The sequence below is a fragment of the Megalobrama amblycephala genome, linkage group LG8 (genome assembly GCF_018812025.1).
Source record: "Megalobrama amblycephala isolate DHTTF-2021 linkage group LG8, ASM1881202v1, whole genome shotgun sequence".
NCBI lineage: Eukaryota > Metazoa > Chordata > Actinopteri > Cypriniformes > Xenocyprididae > Megalobrama > Megalobrama amblycephala.
The window spans coordinates 19,869,172-19,886,517 of record NC_063051.1 but is presented as its reverse complement, the minus strand read 5'-3'; the positions used below and the strand labels follow the sequence as shown (position 1 = coordinate 19,886,517).

Below are 17,346 nucleotides of genomic sequence, written 5' to 3'. Positions count from 1 at the left end.
TTTTGGAACTATACAAATATGTAACATGGTTGAAAGCATGCTGCAGATGCAAGCATTGTAAAACAGGCCTAATACAAGAAATCGAAACCAATACCAAAGACCGTCGCACCTGACTCAAAGAGACGCTCACATCATTGAGCTTGCTAAGAAGGCACATGAATACATTGAACAAGAACCTACCTGATTGTCGTGCAGCCCCTCCTTTCTGAACAGGTGAGTAAAAGGCAGATAGGGCACTGAGGGACCCTCTCAGGTGGCTTTGAATAGAGCTTATTTTGGAAGAATGAGGTTTCTGGGAGCTCTCTCCTTTTGCGTCTTGGCCCCCACTTCCCAGACTGGCCCACTGCTCATTAAGAAGCCCCTGTATACGATTAACAACCTGACCGATTGCAGCAGGAGAAGCTGTGGCTTCAGATGCTCTTGGAGACTGAAGGTGGGGATCCTGTTCTTGTATTTCTCTTGGTTCCTGCTGTGTTTGCAAACCTGAACTTCTTTCTCTTGCTTTGTCCGTTGTGCTTTCAACCCCCTTACTCTCTGCAGATTCTATCTCTTGAACTGTAGGCTTAGGGATTTCAATTTCACTGGCCATAGTCTCAACCATGGCACTTTCTACCATGACATATTCCTCAGTGTCACTCTCTGCAACAACATTTTCACTGACTTTGGTATCTACAATCTGGCTTGACACACTATCTTTGATATCACCCTCTTGTTCTTGGTCTTTTACAGAGTCTGTCTTCTCTAGTATTTCAGAGACTTCCTGTCTACTGTTATCTTCTATGTTATCCTGTACTTCAGTCTCCATTGCCCGGTCACACATGAAAATCTCTACCCCTACAATTTTCTCTGCTGTAGTAACTTGTGCTAAGACTTCAATGTCTCGAGCTTCTACTATATTTGTCTGAGTGCTTGAGCATTTAGAATCTGTTTCTTTGGGACCCTCAGCTGGTTGAGGTTCGGTTGAGACTCCTCTCTCCACGACACTTTTGCTGTCTGTACTGACTGATGCATCACATGTGACAACTGGTACAGAGAGTGGCTCTGTCTCGATAGGACCTTGAAGTTTCTGCTCCTTCACTTGGTCGATCAGTTCCTGTATTCTCTCATCTTTTTGTCTATTCTTGTCCATCTGTTCCCTCAGTAAGGCATTTGTCTTTTCCAATTCACAACTGGCCTTGCTTAGACTCTCTTCCAAAGTTTTCAGTTTTGCTTCCAGCTCCAGGTTAGTGAGAAGATTCTGTTCATCGGGTTGTACTATTGTATTTTCCTCAATTACAATTACACTTGGTCCCTCAAAAGTCGCAGTATCTTCTTGAGCAGATGTACACTCGGATGTAGCACCTGATTCTTCTAAATCCAGCGTCAACTTTTTATCTTCTAACAAAGTCTCTGGTAATATCTTCTGCTTTTCTGCTTGCTCTGAAAGACTCTTTGATGCTTCTTCTTGAAGTGTAGACTCCTGCAAAAGTCCCTCTGCTTCATCTGGATCAGTTGGAGTTTCTGCTTTGTCTATGCGTATCACTGGGACAGACACTGGAGCTGGCACCTGTTCCTTCTCTGACTCTGTATCAGTTACTGGTTCATTTTTTTCAGACTCCTGCTCTACAATAACCTGCACCACAGGATTTTGTTCCTCTGACTGTTGTTCTGTGGTTTTGTCAGACTGTATTGCTTGAACCATTTTCTGATCATCTGCAGCAACTGTGGAAGGGGAACAAGTATCTTTCTTCTCACTTATAACTGGAGGAACAACACTGTCTTGAGGAACCTCACTCTCGTTAAACTGCAAAGGGCTCTTTTGTTCAGACTGCTGTTGCTGAATTCTTTCAAGCAGTTGTTCCCTCTCCGTTCTAAGAGAGCATATTTGAGCCCTCAACTCAGGGATGGTCCTGACTTGCTCTTCTAATTCACGCACCCTTTTCAGTGCAGCTGTAATCTGTTGATGCAAGCTGGCCCTGTCCTGGGGAACACTGCCTCTCCTGTCGCCTCCATCCGCCGGTCGAAAAAGCCTCTCAGCTGAGCCATTCTGTGACTGGGAACTCTGCTCATCAGTTGAGTCTGAACCTTTCCTTCGTGGGACATTAACAGGCATGCTGGAGGCTCTTAACAAGTGAGGCCTAACATTAAGGCTCATGGACTGTTCATTCTGAGATGAGGTCTGTACTGGAGACTCTTCGGCAGCCTTTGGCGAGGGGAGGTAACCACTCCCAGGCATCTTTGACTGGCTGGCAGGGGAGCTCCCACTGGTGCTTCTGCTACCACTAGTGGCATCACTGGCTCGGAACTCAAAAAGCTGCTGGACTTCAGTAACACGTGACTTGGGTTTGGACCCTAAAGTGGAAGTATTAGCCCACGTATCTTTGGCTAGAGGTCGAGCGCCATGCCCAGGAAGGCTGAAGTTGCGTGGCAGTGTGCTGTACTTCGGGCCCCTGTTCTTGCGTTGAATGTGCACCCTCTTGATTGTGTTCCCTTTCTCTATGTCATCTACATACTTCAGGAAGTCCAGATCCAGGTGAAACCCATAGGGGGTCTCTACGGAATATGGCAGCTGTTTCCTCTGTACTCCACTCTCAGAGGCTTTGGAAGGAAAGCCATTTGCTGAAATACAAAGTACATTATTACACATTTTGCATTCTCTTATTTTAATTCCAATTCAAGCAGCCATTGTATTATTGAGCATATGGAGCATAATTAGTCAAGACAACAAAACAGTTGATGGTGTTATCACTGTGCAAGGTGATATCACTGTGCATGAAGACATGAAATGCAAACAATTTTGGTAGCACTTTATGTATAATGCATTATAAAGATAATCATAATGTATGTTATAATGCCTTATATCTTTTCATAACTAATTATAACCAAAGGTAAAATACATTATAATATTTGCAGATTATTTTTACCTCTGAAATTGGTTGTTTGTCATGAATTTTAATGCATTATACCTTCTAAAAGTGTGTTCAATTAATAGTATTATAATGCATTAAAACTGTGGTTACAATTATTTATGAGACAACACAATACAATACATTATAAGGTGCATTACAAGGCATTATTAATGCATTAAAATACTTTTATAATGCATTATATATAAAGGCTTTAACTATTTCCACAATTTTTGTTACACTTTATTTTAAGGTGACATAGTTACACTGTACTTACTCAAATAAGTAGCAAGTAATATTAAATAATTGCATATACTTACTATAGAGTTAGGGTTTGTAATTATGCATAATTTACTGTTATTACTAAAGTAAGTGCATGTAGTAACATGTAACTATGTAACCTTAAAATAAAGTGTTACCCAATTTTTTGCTGCAAATTATTGCATGAAGATGAGTGGAAAGAATATATTTACACATTTGAAACGGGAAATGACTTCAAACAGTCTGGCATTCTTACCATTTTTCTTGTCCATTATTTCTGTTTTTGCAGTATCATGAGTGGAATCTGTTGTAAACACTGGAAACCTGTAGACAGATAAAAATAAGGATGTACAGATCTAATATAATTATGTTTTTATTATTGATCGTCTACCAGATAAGTGACAACATTAATTACATTATGCATATGTAGACCATTATAACAATAATTAAATTATGCCTATACTGATTTTCCAATTTCTGTACTAATTATAATCCATACTTCCTGTGCAACATCACTTTACATTAGTTGTTTGTGCCATTTTAAAACCTCACACTACTATTCAAACCACAGTGACATAGTAGTTCATTCTGTTTAATTTACTCCAGATGGCTCACAGTTTATGTGGGGTTGATTTAGGCAATGGAAAACAATTTTGCCATTTTAGATTTAAGATTCTTCAGGGGCTTACGTAAGGCCGCTGATCAAAATACATCATGTTAATACAAACTGAATACACCCTCAGGCTTCAGGTCTGGAGATCTACTTCCAGAACATTCTCACTGTCCTATCTTGAATTCACCCTAACTTATGTAAATGTTGCAAAAACAAACAAAACAAAACAAAAATGACAAACAGACAAACTCACTTAGCTAACTGCTGTTTTTGTTTTAGAATGTGAACAATTACTATTCAGCAGTCACTGAAAACACCCTTACATTTTAAGCAGCACCATATTGTAGGTTGACATTTAAACTTTTCAAAAATTATATAATCTGTGTTTATGATTACTGTGCCATTTCTAAATGAATACAGTGTATATAGCACTGGAATTCTATTGGTTGTCACTTCACACAACTTATATTACATGAAATGTGAACATTCTGCTGGTGAAGATGATCCTCCTCGAACCTTTTGCTTTAATGGAACCGTGGTCAAACCCCTCAAGGCATGTTTGCAGATCTTAACTATGTACTGAACTTGTGGGAAAAGATTACTCAAAGATGTGTCATCTGGCTCTGATTTCAATGTTGCAATCTAAGCCAGAGGCTTGGAATTTGGAAAAGGATATTCTTCAAAGGTGCAATTTGACTATGTTTCATGAAATCTGGATCATGGGCTGGCTGCTGTATGTCCAGAATCTGGACAGACCGGTATAGGAAAAAAAAAAAGAAAAAAGAACGAGTTAGATGCTGACATTCTCAGTAAAAAAAAAAAAAAACCTGACATCTTGGGGCTCAAGTTACAACAATTTTTTTACTATCCATTAAGTCTGCAGCCTTCTGATGAAGTTGTTTATACCTGTTTGAAATATGTATTTCACTAAGTACAAGCAAGGATAGAAATATGCTTTGGTTGCTTTTTTAAAATGGGCTCTGAAACATAGTTTGGTTGAGAAGTCAGGCTCTAAGCATTCTGAAGCAGAGTGGTATAACAGAGTGTCAACACAGCATTTGGTGATCACACCATCAATCAACTAGCTCCCATGATTTCCTTTCACAACACATTTACTTTAGAAAATAATGTTTTAAAATCAATGCAACTGTGAAATAGAAATAGGGTGGTGTGACATAGTGGTTAAAGCTCAGGGGATGTAATCAGAAGGTTACAGGTTTGGTCACCACAAAGACCAAGCCATGACTGTTATGGCCTTGAGCTATGCATTTAACCCTGGTTTGATCAAAGGGGACTTTTTCCTTGAGTTAGTTCACTGTAAAGTAGAGATGCTCCGATCAGCATTTTTGGGGCCGATCACCGATTACCGATCACCAAGATCATGATCTGCCGATTGCCGATCACTGCCGATCACAGAATGGCAGGGGAATGGGAATCTTTTATCTACAATCTAGCAGAGTTTGCACCATTTGTAGAAAAGAAACTAACTCTAAATTAACCGTATTGAGAAAAAAAAACTTAGTTTTGGATCTGATATAGTTGAGGAACCAACTATATCAGATCCAAAAAATAAAATAATGTAAGCTACTGTATGCCAATGCCATCCTTCCTAAATAACAAAGCAGAGAAACAAGGAGGCCAAGCAGATAGTTACCAACCAAATGAATTCCATAATTCTGAACGTGATATCTTCGTACTATCCTTGCTGTATGGTTCACGTCGTTTAAATGCATCACTCAAGCCTCGTTTACACTGCACGCGTGTGCGGTGCAGCTACCGGAGCTGATACGCGGCCACTCTAGTCAATGCTCGTGTTTACACCAGCCGCGCCGCTTCGCTAAAGATAGGCGCCTCGCCTATTTTTGACGGACGCCGCGTCCAAGACGCGCAGCTCAAATACAAAATAAAGACGTAAAGTTAGCCGTTTGCAATGTATGTCGTAATGAAATCCCTCGAGGTGGAAGCAAGCAACGTCATTTTAACACCACTAACATGATAGGCACCTTAGAACATGCCATACAACTGAACATATGCCGAGTATGAGAAACTAAACCAGCCGAAGCCAACAACATCCCCATCCCTCAACCAGCCGACAGTGTGTGAAGCCTCGTTTACACTGCACTACATTGCAAACGGCTAACTTTACGTCTTTATCGGACACTTTGAAAAACTTCCAGACGGGAGAACTCATGTTGCCACTGACAAGCTCCGCTCTGCTGTTGTGTACCTGTGCGCCGTGCATGCACGTGTGAAAAAGTCGCGCAAGTAATTTACGTCACGTGATCGGCTTTTTTGATCGGCGCTTTTGGGGTTCGCCGATCAAGCTATTTTTAGCCAATATCGGCCGATCATGATCGGTGGCCGATCAATCGGAGCATCACTACTGTAAAGTCAGTTTGGATAAAAGTGGCATCTAAATCAGTGGTTTGCTTCAGGACAAAGGTTTTATATTGGACATCAAGTGGATTGTGGTCTATTGTGGTCTTTAGCGTCATTGTTAGCATGTTCACCTCCCATGCTGGAGAGGCCCGTTTGAATCCCACTTGGAGCAGGTCGAGTAGGACTGGTTACATTTGGTGCCGTGACCCGGATGTGAGTGAGGTTTAGTGGGGTGAGTGTAAAGGAGGCAAGCTAGTAAGAGCTGTTCGTGTAAACCTCACTGCCCTGGCCTCATGAGGTGCATTAGGGACTGCAGTTTTTAGAGTCCTTGTTAGCATGTCCACCTCCCATGCTGGAGATGCCGGTTCGAATCCCACTTGAAGAGGGTCGAGTAGGACCTGTTACAGTTGCATAGGTTTGTTCATGGTTTTTGAGGATGAGAGCATGTTCTATGACATGTTGGCACCTGCCTAATTTGACAGACAAATTTGCATCAAAATATTATGTTTGATTGGACAATGCTAAAGTGCTAAAACTTTGTTGCTACAATGGTAATTTAGAAAATATTGAGCTTCTTAATTAGACTCCTTAGTGTACAAACAGCCTGCATCTATCCCCAGGTTTCAAGGCAAACCCCCATAATAGTGCGAGTCTGAGCTTGACTGACAGCTGAATCCCCAGAATCCGACACACTGCAGCAAGCATGGAAAATGTACAGCTTCTTAAGTCCTCCTGGAGAAGAAAGGAACAAGGCAGGGACGGCAGGGGATAAATGGCATCCCCAACCTAAGAAATGTTTAATGCGATTCGAATACACTGTCTGTCGTTGAGTCTTAATTAGCCAGAGCTGGAATGCAGCTTGTAATTTCTGAGTAAAGTGAGGCCTAGCTACTTGTCAATTATCCACATGGAACCGAAGAACACAACACTGCCTATTTAATTAGATACTAAAAAAGAGATACAGAGTGAATAGATGAGGAAGCAAGTGGGAGAGAGAGAAGAAAAAAAAGATGGCAAATCATGGCCACTGGAGAGAAATTACTTTAATAAGAAGACATTCACGCAATCCTCTGTTGGCCTCATTTGCAGGAATCTGTTTTAACTTATCAGTGGTGATATCAGGCTATGTGGTACAGTACATCTCAAGACTTCAGGTTTCCATTTTGTCTCAAAATCACCTTTCGTATGAAAGATAGTTTGTTGTAAACCAAATGTTTAGAGTCAACTGTTTGCATTGCATCCTGAATAATTAATTCAATTTGATTGCAATACCCCATGCATGATATAAATTTAATTGGTTGACCTTTTTATCCTGCTTTAGTTCACAGATGGCCCAACGGACCATGTACTGGTGAGCTATAATGGAAAGTCACTGTTTATTTAGCTATTCACAGATTTAATTCAATATAACTAATCAAATTGCAGTGAAGGAGCGGAAGTGAGGGAAGGAAATCAATCTCATTTGCTGTCTTTGTAACCATGTAGGGGCAAAATGCACACACACACACACACACACACACACACATCCACCTGCAACCCTACAAGCTCAGCATCTACTGCTGATTAGGAGTGCTGAAGCCTTGAAAAGAAATCGAATCAAACAGAGCCAAAAGCAGCAGAAACCGCCCGAACAGCCAACAAAACAACATCTGTGGGCATTCTCAGGCATGCCAGCTGGACAAGCAGGGAAAGATTGTTAATATCCCACATGCCTGTTATCCATGATCCTCACCATAACCCTGTGATTTCAGGTCTGAGAATGCACACACACACACTCACCTAATGCACAATGTTTTAATCCTGCCTGTTTACATTTGTTTAAGAGATATCCAACTGTGTTTACATTAATACCTCACCAGAATAGATATTTCGACCAAAACGTTCATTTGATCATTATAGGAGCATTTGCAGGGAATCTTCACAGACCATGTGCGGAAATATACTGTACATGTGAGCGTTTGAAAGCTAATTCTAATGCAGTGCAGGGCTCCAAAGCATAGCACTCAAGTGTCAAATGAAAACTTACTTTAAAATAATTGTATTTTCTACAAAGGTTAGTTCCGTTATTCGAATTTGATTGGCTGAGCGGTGATCTACACAGACAGGTTTTTCTTTGAAGGCTGTGCCCTCCAGAGGTCTCATTTGATGGCCACATATGTCACTGAGGCTGCCTCATTTCAGAAAAGAAACCGTTACGAGTCATTGAATCAGTGAATCACTCACACACACTGATTCATTCAAAACATTGATTTATTCAGCAACAAAACACAACTGCGGTGTGTTTGCTCTGAGATGTCCAGCGGATGATTCTGCTTTGACTTCATTTGGAACTACTTTCTATTCAATTATTTACTTCTTGTTTATAGAACTGTTAGCAAAAGCAGTATCATACTCTCAATCATTTTCCCTCCTCTTTATGTTTATGCCAAAAATGTGCTCTGATTTCCTCTCTAATGGTCACGATCATCTCCCACACTTCTCTTTTCTCAGTAGCTCAACTCTGTTCCAGGTTTTACTGCTCCCATCTAATGACAATAAACAGATAGCAAGTGGGCTGTCTGACAGGAAACAAAAGCTCGTTGCACTTCCCCTCCTTGATGGTTCTAGATCTACACAAATGGCTCTGCAAAGCTTCAGACATCTGGAGGAGGTAGACAACACACAACATCTGTCCCACTGAGATGAGAGGAGGCCTGGAGAGAACATGAAGGTTGGACCACCAGTGAGAAAATGTGTCTATTACTGTCCTATTCAATATAAACTTACCAATGTATTATATTATATTATATTATATTATATTATATTATATATCATTAACTTTACGAATTAGCTTGTTAACCTGACAGTCCTTCAACCATAAACATGTTTGGCTGGGTGACTTAGTGAGAGCAAATAACAGAAAGAGAATGTGCAAGAGATAGGGCTTTCATTAAGGATGTGAATTATTCAGTAATACCCAGTTTGTAACGCTACAAGCCGACTAGTCCAAGGTTCTCATTAGTGCTCTATGGATTACAGAGTGAGAAAGCATTATATGAGGCTGAGAGGAAGAAACAGAGACAGAAAAAGTCTACCCATTCAGAAATGCAAAGGTGTTTTCTTGAGGTGCACACAGAGAACACTGAATTGAAGGGGGAAGGGATGGACGGATACAGGGAGATGACAGAGAGAGGCTGGTGGTGACAGAGAGGAGGGGGTTATTGAGCTCCAGCAAGTGACAGCCAGGTGCTAGCTCTGTCTGTGTGGATCACTCACATCCCATGGGATCCACAACAGCAGACACATACGTACAGCCAGATTCCAACAGAGATAAGACCGATGCCCCATATTGATAATCATTTACAAATGCCAAACATGTTCTAAGCTGTGAGACTCAAACACATGGTGAGAACCAGGCTAATCCACATTTTATACATATATTAAACACCTTTTTTTTTTTTGCAATCGCTCTCAACAAAAACGCACATATGCGCGCACACACATATCAAAACAAATGCTCAATACTCTCATTAGATGCTGCCTTACTTCCGTCTTCCAGGGGGCTCCAGAAAAACAGCACTATTTCAATGCATCAGACTCTCCTCACTATGTACCCAAAGAATTACATTAAGCATGGTCTTATATATACATTCACACACACAAACAAATAATGGAGAGGAGATTAGCTGGCTATATGCCTGAGAGGAAAAAGAGCCCGGCAGTTGTTCCTGCACTGCAGTAATAGCAGCAACAGAGTCATTTAAAAACCCAGCGACACAGTCCAAGCACACATGTATGTACAGACGCATGCAAGCACATGAAAAAAGACAGTGCGCAATGACAGGCTGAGATTCTCACCTGTACTAATGTGCTACATGAATCCCAGAGCTTGTAAGTGTGTGTGCATCATCGTGAGAGATGGAAAATGATAGAGAGAGAGAAAGAGAAGGAGAGGAAGACAGATAGGGAGAGGGAGAAACAGAGACAGCCCCAGAGTGACAGAGAGAGGTGGGGGAGGAAAGGAATTCCTCTTACCTAGCATGTGCCGCGAATGCTGCTCCCCTGCTGTCTACCAAAAACATGCAACACCCATCCCTTCCTTTCTTTGAACTTCAACCTGATAACGTAAGAATATGTATATATACAGTACTGTGCGAAAGTCTTAGGCACGTCAGTATTCCCCCCCCCCCCCCCAAAAAGGGTTTGAAGCCAGTTTTTTATATCTTTTGTTCACATTTCTAAACATTCATTTTGTCATTAATTTTAATATTCCAGTGAGATTTGTGTATGCACAAGGAGTCTGACAACAGCCGGTGCTCCACATGGAGATCTGATCTCACCATCATCGAATCTGTCTGTGATTCAATAAAGAAACAGATGAAACTGAGAACTGTGGCCATGTCTCCAAGACGCTTGAAGAAATCAACCTGCAAAACTACAGTACTGTGAGAAGTTTTAGGCACTTGTGTAAAAATGCTGAAAAATAAGGATGTTTTCAGGAATACTGTCATAAATAGTTTTATTTATCAATTAACTTCAATTAACCAAATCAAATCAATATTTGGTGTGATCACCCTTTGCATTTAAAACAGCTTTTGTCCAGGTACACTTGCGCATCGTTTTTTAGGTAGCTTTGCAGGAAGCTTTATTCAAGCGTCTCGGAGACACGGCCACAGTTCTTCTGGATTTAGTCTGTCTCAGTTTCATCTGTTTCTTCATGTAATCAGAAAATTGACAGCGCATACGGGACAGGCAATTTATTTTGCTATGGTGAGATATTGGTCCTGGAGGAAAAGAAAAACACACAACATGAGAAAGAAAAGGCATCAAAGATGAGTGAAAAAAGTGAGAAAACAGTCCTCATACTCTTTTGAAGGTTCAGTCCACTGCTGCAGTAACTCCCCCTGCCCTCCTTTTGACACAGACCATCTGAGAATTGAACTGACGGCGGCCAGTGCCTCCGATGAAATGACCCATGGAGGGGAGGTCTCTTACTTTCTCACCCTCTTTCTCTTGTGTATTTTTCGTCCTTACATTCTCTCTCCCCTTCAATAACTCTATCTCCCTCAATAACTTCTTAAAAACTTGTGTTTTATTGCTGAAGTTAATTTCCTCCTTCTCTCCCTGTAGCCCCAGTAATGTCAAAATTGTGTGTGTGTGTGGCATGGGCCCCGCCACGAGCAGTGTAATCATTAGTACAGGGTGGAGGTTAACCATTAACAATGCACCAGATCTCCACCACAACTTATCTTCTCATAACACTTGTGACTCAGCCAGGAGTGCAGCTGCTCATTTGTGGAACACGAAAGATGACTTTTTAAAAGAATAACCTGGTCACTCTTTTTAATAAAATTAAATTTAATGAAGCCAAAATGACAAAAAAGCATCATAAAAATACATAAATATTATACTCTTTTGGATCAATGTTTTGCGAGGAGCAATTTAAGTTGTTATTCACTGAAAATTATGACATTCCTAGTTCTCTTTTGCACATTCATAAGAGTTCTAGAGAGAAATAGCAATGTCCAATTCTAGAACGAAATATTCTAGCGGATGTTTTGCTTAAAAAAAACAGTGGTTGATCCATTTTTAAACAGGACAGATTCAGTTCTCAACCTGCAAACACAATAATTCAGTAATAAACATCCACAGAAAGGGATGATTTTAAGCATTTAAAGGGATAGTTCGCCCAAAAAAGAAAATTTGATGTTTATCTGCTTACCCTCAGGGCATCCAAGATGTAGGTGACTTTGTTTCTTCAGTAGAACACAAATGATGATTTTTAACTCCAACCGTTGCCGTCTGTCAGCCGTATAATGCATGTCAATGGGAATTCCATCTATAAGAGTCAAAAAAACATGCACAGACAAATCTAAATGAAACACTGCGGCTCGTGACGACACATTGATGTCCTAAGATACGAAACGATCGGTTTGTGCTACAAACCGAACAGTATTTATATCATTTTTTACCTCTAAAACACCACTATGTCCAACTGCCTGCGCATCCGGTTAGTGAGGTCAGAAAACACGTTCTGGTGACGAAAGTGATCTCTCGCGCTTTGCTTCAATGGGTGCGAGAGATCACTTCCGTTGTCAGAGCGCGTTCAGACCTCACTAACCGGATGTGCAGGGCAGTTGGACATAGTGGTGTTTTAGAGGTAAAAAAATGATATAAATACTGTTCGGTTTGTAGCACAAGCCAATCATTTTGTATCTTAGGACTAGGGCTGCAAGATATATCGCATGAGATTGTCACGCGCATTTCGTCAGTAAAGCCGGTTCCCTGATTACCGCTAAATCGCCATCACCTGCTTTCAAATGGTGCGGCATTTAATAGACAGAGCCGTAGATCACTGAAAAGCCACGCAATATCGCGTTCATATCGCAGATGAATCGCCTTCGATAATGAACGCGATATTGCGTGGCTTTTCAGTGATCTACGGCTCTGTCTATTAAATGCCGCTCCATTTGAAAGCAGGTGATGGCCATTTAGGGAACCGGCTTTACTGACGAAATGCGCGTGACAATCTTATGCGATATATCGTGCAGCCCTACTTAGGACATCAATGTGTCGTCACGAGGCGCAGGGTTTCATTTGGATTTGTCTGTGCATGTTTTTTTGACTCTTATAGATGGAATTCCCATTGACACCCATTATACGGCTGACAGACGGCAACGGCTGGAGTTAAAAATCATCATTTGTGTTCTACTGAAGAAACAAAGTCACCTACATCTTGGATGCCCTGGGGGTAAGCAGATAAACATCAAATTTTAATTTTTGAAAAACTGAACATTTTGTAATCCTTTACTCACTCTACCATTCCAAAGCCATAAGACTTTCGTTCAACTTAGGAACACAAATAAACATTTATATAGCCTAAATCGAGGGAAATCGAGGGTAATGCGGATGACGTCATTGATAGGCGACGCAATGACACGGTCTGTTACACTGGTTAGAATAGCTGATTTCTCTGGATTTAAGCATTGTTGGAAACATTTGGGATAATGCAAGTACACAAGTCAACAAAATATATAACATTGTTCTAGTGGTTTCTGGATATTTTAATCCAAAAATCTTACATATTGTGCCTTTAAATAGATATGCAAACATGATGAGAATTTTTTTTAATTAATTTTTTTTCTGAAGATGAGTGAAAGTTTTATGAGTTTGGAATGACATGGCAGTGAGTGATGGAATTTTTATCATCCTTCGTTTAGTATGTGACAAAAGAAACAGAAAAAAGAGAAAAGGATTAGACTGACAGGAAATGATTAATATGTCCACTCACATCTTTATATTTTACATTGCATGATCATATCACTAGCATCATGGCTCTTAATACCATGATGTTACCTTTATAAAGGTCTAAAAAAACATGGTACTTATTATGCCTTAGATGATCCCACAGATAAGCCAGCTTGTATTCTTGTCACAGATTCTGCTATGGAGTGCTCCTTTTGCCTTTTTCATTTGGAGCAAACAAATTGAAGTGGCCCCTTAAGGAGGAAGCTATTCAGCTCTGCAATGTGCTTGAGAGGTTTGTCTAATCACAGAATTGAGATGGCCCTGCCATGACCATATTTTACTTGTGTCCAGACTGAGTCATCGTCCAGTGTCAGAGCCCAGATTAAAAGCAGACTTGAAGAGAGGAGGTGTTGAGTGCTCAGCATATCTAGCGTATACTGGCAGTGAAATGCACCCTGTAGCCATAAAGTGCTCTTCCTACTTCAGATGACCGTGGTATTGCAGACACTAATATAAGCGAGCTTTCAAACATGCATACAAAACACTCACCCACGGATTCTCACTCTCTCTGATACATATACAGACAGACAACCTCACATTCACACTTCCAAAAACACAGGCATGCTGTAAATGTAATTTTTATATTTTTATGTCTACTGAGAAGCTATTTGGTGAGGTGCATCTTTGACATTTATTCTGTATTGTGAGTTTCAGCTGATCTTTTATGCAGTCGGCATGAAACAGAAGCTATGATAGTCTTTTCTTCCCTATTGTGACGTATATCTGAGTGAAACACCTTCTTGAACAAGAAAAAATGTAGGGAGTTGATTGGATCGTTGTGGTTTGCTATTGCTGTGATGTCATTTGAGTGACAGGTTGTCCTGCCCTCATTCCAGCAAACACATCATCAGAGAAGAGATAAGGGCTGCATCCAAAAACTCAAAAATACTGCCTTTGGAGGAAGCATTCCAAGGTAGGAAGGCATCAAGGCACGTCCGAATCCAATGTTAGCTTCACTTCCTGTCTCCTGAGTCCTGAGATACCTTCATCTGATCAATATTTGAAGGCAGCATAGAAGTATCCTTAACTGCCTTTGATATCCCACAATCCTGTGCTTTCCATTCTGTGACAGTTGAGCTAAAAAATAAAGATGACATCTGAAAGTTGCGGTTGGTGGTCAGTTTGTGTGTAAATGTACGTTTTTGACCATTGTTTTACACTTTTGATGTCATTTCTAGGAAGAAATTACTATTGTAGTAATTAAATACTTGCTTACTTATCACCAAATCTTGCACTATTTTGCTGTAGATCATTAAACTGTTACGCTGCCTCAGAAATCTGTCTGAAATCAGTTTTGTGAGGTGCCTTCGTGCGCAAACTCTGCCTGCAAAGTCATTGCCTGATAGGGCAGCGAGGCAACAAGTCAGCTGTCTAAGTTATCGGATGCAGTCGAGATGTCACTGCAAGAGGGAGGGGAAGTTATTTTGAATTAACATTGCAAGGGCACATAAATAAAAAAAAAAATAATGATGATATGCAAGGATAAATAATTTATAATAAATACTGCAATATTCCATAAAAAATAAGAAATGTCAATTTTGATTTCATGGTTACTTTAATCTTTAAAAGTCAGAATATTTGCTCCCGCTGTTCCTTAGACTGTCTCTTAGCTGAATTAGAGGAAAACGTGTGTAAACACACTCAGACCCCCTACATTTTACACACGAGCTGGCACTCAAATACACACAAACATGCACACTCTCATTAGAGTGGTTGTTGGCTGTGGGTCAAAAGGAAAGAGAGTGAGAGTGAGCATATAAGCAATCTATATCAGTACTGTTCATAAAATAGGTCACATAAATACCCCACACCAAAACACAGCTATCCTTATCAGCCATTAAAGCCGACATCTTTACACAGTTCACGGCTGTGTACACACTCTTGAGAAACTTCTGGCCCTATCTATTATTTATTTCAAGGTCGGTAAAGCTACAGGATATCATATCTGCCCTAACATATGTCAGACTCACATTTTTGCACATTTTACAGCATACTTTTCCATGTATAGCGTTAACAGTTTCAGCCTCAGACGGCACGGACCGCCCAGAGGCTGTTTATTCAGTCATGGCTGCAAAATACTCACAATGAGAAACTATGATCACATTTTCTGCTGTCTTTTTGCAGTGTTCATTTAAATAATTTTTTTCCTCCATGACTGTGTATTAATTTAGTATTGTATTTCATATAAACCCACCCATAAATTACATTTAAAAGCAAACCAATTAATGATTAGTTGCTTTGTACAGTATGTCAATCTGATTGTCTTGACAAAAGAAGGAACTTTGAAGAATGTTTCAACAATGTATCAATAATGAATGCTAAAAAACAAACACTGAACCCCACTGACTTTTATTATATGGACTAAAAAACACTAAGAAATTGTATACAGCTTTTGAACGACATGAGTGTGGATAAATGATGATAAAACTATTACTTTTAGGTGAACTATCCTTTTAACACAGTATAATAGCTGTTACTATCTAAGTGTATTTCCTTAACTATTGTATGAAAAAACAATAATATCAATTTCAGAGTGATAGAGATCATTTCAAAACATACTGTGAGAGCCAAAATGGAGGCAATACCTGCACTTGTGCAAATAATGCTGATAAAATGCAACAGTAACAACAGATATAATCTAAGCCAAGACAAACATTTTTCTCCAACAGAAACAGCAGCCTCCTGCAAAGACAAATGATGCAGACCGCACATGTTCCCCCGTAAAAACATAAGTTCAGTAAACACAAACTGTAAACTGTTGCAGAAGCTCTGAAACTTTACAATACTGTGTACAGTATAGGAAAATGTTACTTGTCTGAAAAGATTGTTCAGGCTAGAATGTTTGTTCTTATCTTGCCAATTTTTATTATCATTTTACTTAGAGAATAACCAAATTTTTCAGGCAGCTGTTTTCAAAATACACAGTAAAAATAGAGGCGCATGTTACTTGTTGCAGTTCAGCTATGACTAGGTCCTGTGCATTTTCTACAAGACAAACATAATTTAATTCACGTAATTTAACATCATGGCATGATGTAACCAAATTAAGTAGTGTATATAGTAAGTATATATATCATTTGTTTTATTATAAGACTGATTTATAAGATAATACTAGCTAGCTAATGAACTGTTAGTGAGCAATGGCAATTATTAGCATGCTAGCACGCTAGCAGCAAAGCCATACTATGACTTTTCTGTGCTGATTTTGAATCTACGGAATTCAGAATTATGTAAAAGATAGTAAAATGTGTTAAATGGACCTGAGAGTACTAAACTTTAATAGTGGCTGAAAACATTATCAAATTAGCCATTTAAAAAAAAATAAAAAAATGGACATGCAAGGGGTGGGGGATTAACAGGTCCAGCTCCAGTTCTGAGATGCAAGATGTACTGTAAGATTGATAGAGGGCCGGGCAGTGGGTGGGGTGCCAACCACATGATTATTTTAGCTAACAATTACCACTTAGTCTACATTTATGTGGAAATTGTTATCTACCACATACAGTGGAAAGTGGTAGTCATCAATCATATACACACGATCAACACCCATTCTGCTCAGCGATAGTGAATAGATTAATGCTTGTTTGTTTCATACTTAAAATTCAGATAAATCAAGTAACCAACTTCAAGTGACTCAACTCTCTGTAGAAAGTGAAAAACATGTTAACTACAGTGACAACACACTGAGCCGTGAATGCCCTCCGCTGGCTTTAACCACGATCCTGTATCAAATTCTGCTCTCTCCTTAAGGCTTCACTGAACACTGGCATCTGTGTCATGCGGCTCTCTCAAGGCATGAGAGGAACTGATGTTAATGCTCACACAATGTGAAGTGAGCTATGTGAGCATCGTTGTAGATTAGATTACAAACTATATGGTATTATTCATCATCTGCTGTAAACTTTAAAACCCCCCTTGGCT

The 17,346-nt window shown here is 39.9% G+C and overlaps 1 protein-coding gene across 5 annotated transcripts in view; it reads right to left on the bottom strand.

The window, feature by feature from the left end:
• kank4 (KN motif and ankyrin repeat domains 4) overlaps positions 1–17,346 on the bottom strand; it is a 57,278-nt gene that overhangs the window by 12,567 nt on the left and 27,365 nt on the right. For 4 of the 5 annotated variants that reach the window (XM_048199947.1, XM_048199945.1, XM_048199949.1 and 1 more), the window contains 2 exons: positions 3,403–3,470; positions 181–2,598 (listed from right to left, as the gene is read on the bottom strand). In XM_048199947.1, coding sequence (XP_048055904.1) covers positions 181–2,598; positions 3,403–3,418 — 2,434 coding nt within the window. In that variant the 5' untranslated portion in view covers positions 3,419–3,470. Of the gene's footprint in view, positions 1–180; positions 2,599–3,402; positions 3,471–9,975; positions 10,216–17,346 lie in introns of those variants that run through there. The other variant, XM_048199948.1, reaches the window with a different exon arrangement.